We start from the raw sequence: 9,956 nt of genomic DNA on the forward strand, positions 1-9,956 counted from the left end.
AGACATTCTTCATCCTACAGTCGCCTCACGCCTCCGACACGGGATTTCTTGGCCTTCCGCGGATTTCCAGTCGTTAACAGCTCTTGTGGCTCTTGTGCTAACTCACTTGACGGTGCGCCTCATTCACTCTTGTGTTGGCTACTGTTAGTGCTTTTTTTTTTATGGCCAGTGTTTTGATGTGTGTGTGTGTGTGTGTGTGTGTGTGTGTGTGTGTGTGTACTGCAATATGAGAGAGAGAGAGAGAGAGAGAGAGAGAGAGAGAGAGAGAGAGAGAGAGAGAGAGAGAGAGAGAGAGAGAGAGAGAGAGAGAGAGAGAGAGAGAGAGAGAGAGAGAGAGAGAGAGAGAGAGGAGGAGGAGGGGGGGGGGGGGGGGGGAAGGAGGGTGTCAGTTGCGGAAAGAGACTTAGAATATATTGGAAATTTCCTTTTCAGAAGTGTTATAACTCCTGCAAAGAAACATACTCAAGTTTCCTCCCCTTAATTCTATATTAGTTACTCACAGCCTAGAGTCAGTTTTCTTTCAAGCGTAACTTAGAAGAAAACTCAGAAACATAAGATTAATGGTAAACTTAAGTAATATCATTACTGAATTTTATGCCTAGTGTTAGCAAGAATCAAGGGGTAATGTGTTGCACGTGGGAGTCTAGTAACTAAATACTTACAAGTGGAAGTAGAGTGGTTTGAGATATTAGATCTTTGGTAGGTATAACACTAGGATTTAGATGTGTAGCTCAGGGGTCGCCACGCGTAGGACCGACAGTATCTTGCAATATCCCGTATTCTTATGCTCTTATGTTCTCATTGCTTAAAATAGTAAGGCTACGCTGATGATGAGGTGTAGTTATACAGTATATTCGAAGGATTTTATTTATAACTTTTTCTCTCTCGTGTGAGTTTGTGCTAATTTGTTAGTACCTAGTGTTTCTGAATGTATGATGCATTTTCTTCGGTTGAATATTGTATTATTAGCTTTCTCCTTGCATGTTGTCACCACCAGATGGACTGCACAAAGCTTGCACTATGCTGTGTGTTCAGGCAGAAGTGTTGTTACCTTCTTGAGACACTGTGGGCTTAATTAACACAAGATGTCTTTATTTTCTCATTTGATAATTCCACATTCAAGTTATTAAAAGGAAAACATATAATGTAAGAGATATTTTTTTTTCTCCGTGTCCTCTAGTCTTCAAATATTATCTTAGTTGATTATCTGGCTGGTTGGCTGACACCAGATGCCAGCAGTGATAAGATTTGTATTCTCTCTCTCTCTCTCTCTCTCTCTCTCTCTCTCTCTCTCTCTCTCTCTCTCTCTCTCTCTCTCTCTCTCTCTCTCTCTCTTCATTATCATTTTTGTCATCGCTAAGGAAAATAACACGCGTCTATGCTGTAAGTATTCTCTCAGCGAGATAAGTAAGCTAGACCCTTGATGAACTGTAAACGATTCGAAACAAGAAAGGAACAGTGCTCATTATTGTTGTTTAGCACAAAAGATGCCACTTAGCACAGTATTAACTAACATTCTTCTTTTGGACAACTTTCCACCTACAACGTAGATACATATTTTTTCATACATGTAAGATATTCTTGCATTTTAGAAATTTGTCCTGTTTGATTCTCTATGTATCGTGACGCACCGAACAGCTTCGAAATCAGGAACTGAAACAATGCATCTCACTGCCAGCCAGGCCAGTGGTGGCAGCAGCGGCGTGAGGGGCACGTGTCTATTTGACTCATTGCTTTCTTGAAATTTATTTGTGTTCTGGATGAAGGACTGCTTAAGATGTTCCCATGTGCTGTTCCCAACGGTCCAGCAGGTATATTAAGTAGATAATGAGTCTCTAGGGACATATTTCTAGTGTGCAGTTAGCTCTGTGATGCCGCTTGGCCGAGAAGCCATGAGTTGCCAGACACCATTTTTTCATCTATTTTACATTTCATAGGACTGTGCGGTGCTACAACCTATTCAGTCTCATCAACAGAAATTAGTGTGTCCAAGATGAGATGTTTAAAGACCTAGAAACATGTAAAGATTTCTCAGTGGTGGTGTCGGCGGGCGGTATGGATGCCAGCCGCCCGCGTCCGGCCCACGTGTACCCACAATGCACCGCTGCCAGAATACCCGCCGGGCATCATAAGGCGTTTCCAGAATCCTATACCTAAAAACTGCAGGCAGGAGTCACCACACACATTAGCAGCTGCACTCTCACGCTACATCCTCCGCTGCCCAACCCTCCGTGCTCATACCACTCCCTTACCACCCACTCCCCATCTGCGTCGCCACCACCACCACCACCACTACCACCTACACCACAATCAACACATCAGAATTAACCACCTTTGTTCTCTCCTTTCCAATCACTAGATGCTTCACCGCCTCAGCAACTCATAGTGCCTCATCACCAACTCTGCATATTATTTGTCCTATCCTATTTATTGTTTAAGCTCTTGTCTTTTAGCGCCGGGAAGATTTTTTTTTTTATTTTGTGCCTGTGTTTTGTCTTATAGCTTCGGTAAGGAATTCTTTGTGTGTTTTCAGATTTTTGGAGACTTAGATGGTCGTCCCTTTACATTTTTCGAGACTTCGCTGGTCCGACCTCGCTCGTGGTTGGGTAAGTAGAATTTGTGCAGAAGCTCATGCCGCCTCTGAGAGCAGTCCGATGCAGTAGCCAACGAAGACTGGATTGATAGGAAGCATGTGGGTGTTCTTGGGCCACTCGGCAATAACTTGAAAAATGGCTATGGAGACGATTCTGTAATATATTTATAGCTGCTCAAACCTTATTGTTTTTGCGCATGCAGTAGCCCAACTGAACATAATTATAATACTGTGTCCTGAGCTCCCTCCGTTAAAGTGAACGAAAAGAAACTCGATTTGTCGTCAGGTAAAATTGAATACTTAAATACATAGAGAAAAAAAGTCAAACAACTGAATAAGTGAAATGTAATTGTTAGGATTAATCTTCTTAATGGCACTGGAACATTTTGAGTGACTTTCTAATGAGCGCATAAGCTGGCATTAATGCACTGTACTTCCCCGGATTGAGATGCAGACACGGAACGGTCTATTAGATTCAATAAAGAGCAAAAAACTCTAAAAGCTAATGCAAGGGTTTGTTTAATGATGAGACATAGGGTGCGTGCCTCTGACAGATATATTTCCCTTGCTACATATGATCACTGGCGGACATGTGGTTGATGAGCCGTAATGGGTCCCAGAGTGTTCATTATCCTGGTCGCGCTCAGATAGTGGCATCGGCTGCTTCTTCGCGCACTGACCGCCAGGGTTCGAATCGCGTGGTCGGAGCAGCTGATACTCAGGCAACTCATTTAGATTTGGGTTGTAAATGTACTGTAGTCTGTTCTTTCTGACCTGAACCGAGCAAATTACCTAGGATCACGCGACTCGGGAAGCCGACCATTGTCTGTTGGTTTTGCTGTTTTATGCTGCTTTTTTCCTATGAAGGTGTTTTCTCTTGTTTCGAAAATACTTAAAAATGTATCTTTAAATGATGATAATAAAAGTATCGGTAAGATTTATTAATTGATTCATATTTTCAGAAGCACTTATCGAGAACTTACATAATATTTGGGCCACTACTGATTATATAACCGTGTTTTGATAGTACTAAATTGATTTAGCTCTGGATAGAAATCAAATATATTGTCACTTTGTCATCCCTGTGGAACGGTTACCTGATAGCACTTGAGATCAACAACTTACCAGTTTACTGACAATTTCATCATATACTCCATGTAACTTTCATGCTTTGCTGCCGCTTCCCTCGTATCCTTTTGCTTTACGTCTGAATTAATTGTCACATGATGTTGAGGGCCAGACGCTCTCCTGAACAACAAAGATATAAATACAAATAAGTAAATAAATAAATAAGATAAATAAACAGATAAATAAAAGTGTCAAAGGTTTCATCAGACTGTCAATGATATTTATACTTGTATTCTCATATCAAATAAGTAAATAGGCAAATAAATAAATAAATGCAACAAAATAAACAAGTAGGTAGATAAAAATGTCAACAGTTTTATCAGACAGTCAACGATATTTATACTTTTTACACACACACACACACACACACACACACACACACACACACACACACACACACACACACACACACACACACACACACACACACACACACACACACACACACACACACACACACACACACACCTTACTTATCACCTCCCCCTCTACCGTCGCTCTCCCAGTCTAAATAACCCATTGCCTTATTAGGTGACCCATTGTTTTGAGAAGCAAACCGAAAATGAGTCTATATTTCAAAAGCAATTTATAAAAGAGCATCGGAGGAATCGGTCAGTGGCAATATAATGCGCTCAGCAAGATCAGTGGTGCAAGGGAGTGATAATTTCTTTGCCTCTCCCTTCGTCGGGCGAGTCCTCCTTGGTAAACCAGTTCGTTATACGCATTTAGCTTGTGATTAATTTTCCTGATTATGAAAACTTGTTACATACATTTGAGAACACAATAAAATGAGAAAATAATGGAAGTTTCAAGAAGCTATTAGGTCTACATGTGGCTGTTCCTCCATGAAACGTTCTTACCTATTTCCATCTCTCATCCTCATCTGTCAGTTCATCTAATCTGCTTTTGGGGGCTCCCTAATGGCTCAGCGCTAACACTTAAGAACCAGATTGCGAGAAGAAAATATAACCGCTTATCTCTATCTTTTCTCCTATTTCTATTTTCTTTTTTTGGAAATATATGTGATTTTTTTTGTTTTTTTTTCTTTTGACATAAGTGTAAGGAGTTTTTTTTTACTCCATTTGCTTTCGTTCTGGCCGATCTTCTTAACATATAAAGAAGACACTTGGTTTAAGCGATAGTAATGTGTAGCGTGTGTCAGCCCACTCGCTCCTCTTCACTACTGCATTCTATTCGAGTTTCCTCAGCGCTGCACGTACTCGCCTAGCGGGCCTCCTGTGACCCTGCTGCGCTTACCCGTGTGACTGCCAATGAGAGTATGACGCTTGTTATTTGGACCGAGTTACGTGTGATGAGTCAGCGGAGATAGATAAAACTGCAGGCACTTAAAGGTTTGAACTATTCGATCACTCCGTTTGGTATCAGTGGTGCTGCTGCTGCTACTCCTCCTCCTCCTCCTCCTCCTCCTCCTCATCATCATCATCATCATCATAGTCATCATCATTATCGTCATCGCTCTAGTCATTAATATAGAAAACAATAAATTCATTCGTATATTTGTGTTTAGCGTTAATCATCTTTTTTCTTCCACCAAGCCCTGTGCAGTGTGAAGGCTCAACGCGACTCCTGATGGACGCGACGCACTGTGCTGACGTGAGCAGGTGCCGTGTTTATGAAGGGTCCTTTTAAGGCGCGACCAGCCTGTTTGTATTATTACTTGGGCAGGAGACATATTAATTAGCGGTGTCTGGTTGCGTCCGTGTGTGTGTGGTAGGTAGTACACACACACACACACACACACACACACACACACACACACACACACAGGGGGATCTGAGGCAAGGAAAAATGTCACCAAAGAAATATGGCTTTCTCTTTTATTTCCATATTATCACAAAAGGGGAACACAACCTCCCTTCTCGTCACACATTCTTCCCCCGCGAGTTCTTTAGTGGCTCTCCGCAACCCTCGCCTTCCTCACCTCCTTTCCTCCCGGCGGTCCAGCCCAGGTTGCGCAGCGTTAGCCAGAGGTACATTGAAGTATATAAAGTTAACGGGTGAAAATCAACGGCTTATATATAACACGTCCATCACAAAAGGTAGAAGGAAGATGGTACTGTAAAGAAAATGGGAAGAGTGTGTGTGTATGTGTGTGTGTGTGTGTGTGTGACTTAGTGAACTTAAAACATGTATATCTGTCTAGCATTCGGGAGAGAAATATTTGCCAGCCACACACATACACACACACACACACACACACACACACACACACACACACACACACATCGGTACCCCTCAGTGATACTCTATTCCTTTTAATCTTTGAGACCATCACAGACACGCCCTTGGGAATGCTTACTCGGGTATCAACGGCAGACACACACACACACACACACACACACACACACACACACACACACACACACACATACACACACGATCCAATGAAAAAAGTAATTAGGTTTTACTGTATTTGTTTTACTTTACGTTTCACATGTGCTAAATTTCCAGAGGATTTTGAAAATTTTCCCCATATACGCATTATGAAATACTGAATAAGTTTCCCTGCACGATTATTTAAACACACAATTGCATTCTTATGTGTGGAGGAACAGTTGAAACCATTAGGAATGTTGTTGTGAGTACGGTGAGTGCTCTTATATATGTGCCGCGCGGTGATGGGTACTTGTGTGTGCGTATGTTTGTGTATATAGGAGGAAAGACGGGAATGAGCAGCGCAGACCAGGTCACGATTCCAGGTCTTGCATCGCCCCGTCAGGTGTCAGGAGTAAGGCGAAGGGGTCAGCCTCAGGTAGTGGTGGAATGTCGTCAAACAAGTCGAGATTATCATCCAACACACAACATGAGTCGTCGGAGAGCAAATCACTCAGGTCACTATTGCTGCCGAAGGAAGAGCGGAGGTGTGAGAAAGACTGCAAGGAGGAGGACATGGAGGACGAGGAAGGAGAGGAGTAAGAGAAAGAAGAGGAGGGTGACGTAGAGGAAGAAGGAGAGGAGGAAAACGAAGGGAAACAAGAGGAAAGAGGTGACAAATTTGGCGCCTCCTCTGATATGTGTGCAAGGTGATGCTGGGCGTTGGCATTTCCTCCACAGGCTGCGGGAGGCTGTGGGTTATGGGCACCGGGCAGCGTATGGTCGAGGTGGATGTTCTCGAGGAAGGAGATGTTCCCGGGCCGTCTTCCGTCCTCCAGGATGTGAGACAGAGCCCTGATGTAACTCACCGCCAGTCTCAGTGTCGTGATTTTAGTCATGGCGGACGCAGCTGCCGCTCTCCTGCTGCAGAAGTCAGGGAGGATGCGTCTTAGTGTTTCAAATGCATCGTTTATTTCCTTCATGCGGTGCCTCTCGCGGGCGTTGGCTGTTTTGCGGCGGTACTTGGACAGCGGCGGCGGTCTCGACTTGGCGACGCGGGTGTCGTTGTTTTTTAGACTCCCCCTGTCCAGCTGCTGTAGTCGCCGCACGACCTTCCGTGGGCGAAGGCTGTATTTTTCTGTGGTTTTTGACGAACTTCTGTGTAAATTGTGGGAGTTGTTACTGGTAATGGTGGCAGTAGTTGTGGTTGGGGACGCGGTGGGAAGCTCCGTGCGATGGACCATCTTAGTGTTTGGTTCCATAGAAGTAAGTCTGTTTCGCACTTTTTCTCTTTCAGAAATCATGATATATTTTGAACACATGCGGGGGTGTCTGACCTCCAGTGTACAATAAGGAAGTCGCGTTTCCAGTGCCACTGAGTTTCTCTCACAAAAAATCCATGTTGTTCAGCAGAGTCTATAAATAAAAGGAAAAAATATGAAGAAGTTACTGCCAGCTATAAATATAATTTTCACATATACTTGAATAGAATCAGAACAGGAAATTACTGAGAACGATAATCTAAACTAACGCACTGCACCGGTTTTTGTTTGTACTTCTGCTGTCCGCACTTATCAGTTACATCAAAGTTGAATTTTCTTTTACTTCATTTTACCCAGCATTGTATCGAGGCTTATCAGGCTGATGGACACACACGCAGAACACAATTCCCACAAATCTCACAAAATACTGCACATCAACGCAGCCTTTTTATTATATTTTCTAGAGTATTGTCTTATCACTTTTTTTTTTTTTTTGGGGAAATAGTGGAGAAGTATTGTCGTTTTTTATTTTTATTTATTTATTTTTTTTTCAAACTTAATTTCGTCCCTTTGTATGTAGCTTGCACTATCGAGGGGGCGTGATGGGTGGCGTGGCGTGGTTATTTGACAGCAGCGATGGGCACAGCTGATCAGGTCGGGTAATTTGCAGGGCTGATCACCACGATTGGCCGCGAGATGGATTGGCACGGCGCACACCACCCGAGCAGGACGAGTGGCTGGCTTGGCTTACTGGTGCACTGATAAACACAACAGATGACCTACGCTAATTTGCACGATTGTCTGCCTCGCCGATGACTCTCGATGGGCGCTTAAAGCCGCTGCTCGGCTTGGCGGGACGTGAAGGGCTCCTCAACCGTGAGTCGCGGCACCCTCGCCTCCTCGCTGCGCTCTCCTTCACCTCAACATGTAGTTTCTCGTAGCCGCTTCAGAATCCATTAAGATGAAAACTAGGGAAACCCCCAACTGCATCCAGAGTTTCCTGAGAAGATAATACTCTTATGAATCCTGTATTTCTCTACTCGTTTGAATTCTAAACACCTTTACCGTCTATAACGAGAGATGAAGAACTACTATTAAACCATAAGCAGTAATTTTGTAATGTAGACCAAGAAATTCCAAAGTTAACTACCTATAAAATGGTGTTACTTTGCGACGGTCATGTGTTGGACGTGACTTCAATGCGAGGCCGAGTAGTGATCCAAGGGGCGAGGGAGAGCGGGCGGCACCTGCTCGCGGCTCCAGGGCAGAGGCTGCACTGATCATCTCGCGCCTCGCGGAGCACCCGACACTCTCCGCCGTCCTCCTGACGTCACACTTCAGTGACGTCACACGCACACTTTGATGCCATAATAATGAAGAGTCTGAGATAATTGAACCCTGAGCGTCTTAACAAAAACCGCAAAAGAAATTTAATCCATGTTGATATTCTAGCAACATCCATTTTGTTGTCAGTGGTGGTGGTGATGCTGATGCTGGAGTGCGTCTGCGTGCGTGTGTGTATTTGTGGGCCTGTGTGTGGGGATGTTGCCTTCCCGTAGAGTGTGTGTGTGTGTGTGTGTGTGTGTGTGTGTGTGTGTGTGTGTGTTTTGTCAAAGTTTTCTTCTTAGCAGTGATGTTTAATTATGATGTATTCCTGTCTTCCTGTCTGCCTGCCTTAGTTTTTGTCTGTCTGTTTGTCTCGCTGTCCTGTTTATCTGACTATCTTTGTACGAGTACAACTGACTTTTTTTTTATCTTAATCCCAGGGTACACACACACACACACACACACATTCTCTCTCTCTCTCTCTCTCTCTCTCTCTCTCTCTCTCTCTCTCTCTCTCTCTCTCTCTCTCTCTCTCTCTCTCTCTCTCTCTCTCTCGCACACACACACAAGGGGTCATTAATCTACATACTATCAAGCCTTCAGGTTCAATCTCACCTTACTATATTTTTCATCCACGAAAGAGCCGCCAAGGGACTTTTAACAACCCAGTCTTTGACCCTCGTGCCCCCAAAGACATTACCGCACCTGAGATAAGGGCGTAATGGAGACCTCACACCTGCCCCCATCCTATACATCACTTGCTGGACATCTCACCACCACCACCACCACTTCTATCTGCTCCTCTTATTCTTTAAATCATTCATTCCTTCATGTTTAATTTATAATGAATCTTAATACCCCTTATGAAAAAAAGAAAAAGAAAATAAACTTATCACCATATTCAGCATCTTTAGATATTCACATGTTTGATTTATTTTGTTTAATTTGTTTTTAGTTTTTTTTTTTTATACTTTATCTCAGTCTTCTGTCTTGTCTTTTTTGTACTGAAGTTGTTTATCTTAGTCTATTTTTACTTGTTGTTTTGTCATGTTACAAATTTCACTTGCTTAAGTGGTTCTCTTCAGTCTTCCTTTTTTATCTTCTTGGGTGTTAGTGTGCTTGCTTCCACTGCTCTATTTGTTCACCATGCTGACTGCTTTATAGGTTTAATATTCTTCTCATGGCTTGCCTTTATGCTTCTGATCATATATTTTTTTTCTTTTTGTCTCTGTGTACAGCCTTTAAGAGACTTGCAGCTTTGTCCTCAATCTCATCTTGTATTTGGTGGATTTAAACATAAAGGTACATCATAT

General features: G+C 43.1%; 2 protein-coding genes across 6 annotated transcripts in view; one reads left to right on the forward strand and one right to left on the reverse strand.

The window, feature by feature from the left end:
* Positions 1 to 1,692: 1,692 nt before the first annotated feature.
* Positions 1,693 to 9,956, forward strand: part of LOC135100889 (uncharacterized) — a 64,192-nt gene continuing 55,928 nt past the window's right edge. For all 5 annotated transcript variants that reach the window (XR_010268952.1, XR_010268951.1, XM_064004420.1 and 2 more), the window contains exons 1-2: positions 1,693 to 1,811; positions 2,534 to 2,606. Coding sequence is in view for 3 of the 5 variants with exons in the window: in XM_064004420.1 (XP_063860490.1) it covers positions 1,761 to 1,811; positions 2,534 to 2,606 (124 nt within the window). In the remaining 2 variants the exon portion in view is untranslated. The remainder of the gene's footprint in view (positions 1,812 to 2,533; positions 2,607 to 9,956) is intronic.
* LOC135100884 (helix-loop-helix protein delilah-like) lies at positions 5,324 to 8,850 on the reverse strand. The gene is made up of 2 exons (XM_064004413.1): positions 8,468 to 8,850; positions 5,324 to 8,317 (listed from the first exon to the last, which is right to left on the reverse strand). Exon 2 carries the CDS (start codon positions 7,375 to 7,377, stop codon positions 6,430 to 6,432), a length of 948 nt encoding a protein of 315 aa, XP_063860483.1. The 5' UTR covers positions 7,378 to 8,317; positions 8,468 to 8,850; the 3' UTR covers positions 5,324 to 6,429.

Source organism: Scylla paramamosain, chromosome 5 (assembly GCF_035594125.1).
Source record: "Scylla paramamosain isolate STU-SP2022 chromosome 5, ASM3559412v1, whole genome shotgun sequence".
Classification (NCBI taxonomy): Eukaryota; Metazoa; Arthropoda; class Malacostraca; order Decapoda; family Portunidae; genus Scylla; species Scylla paramamosain.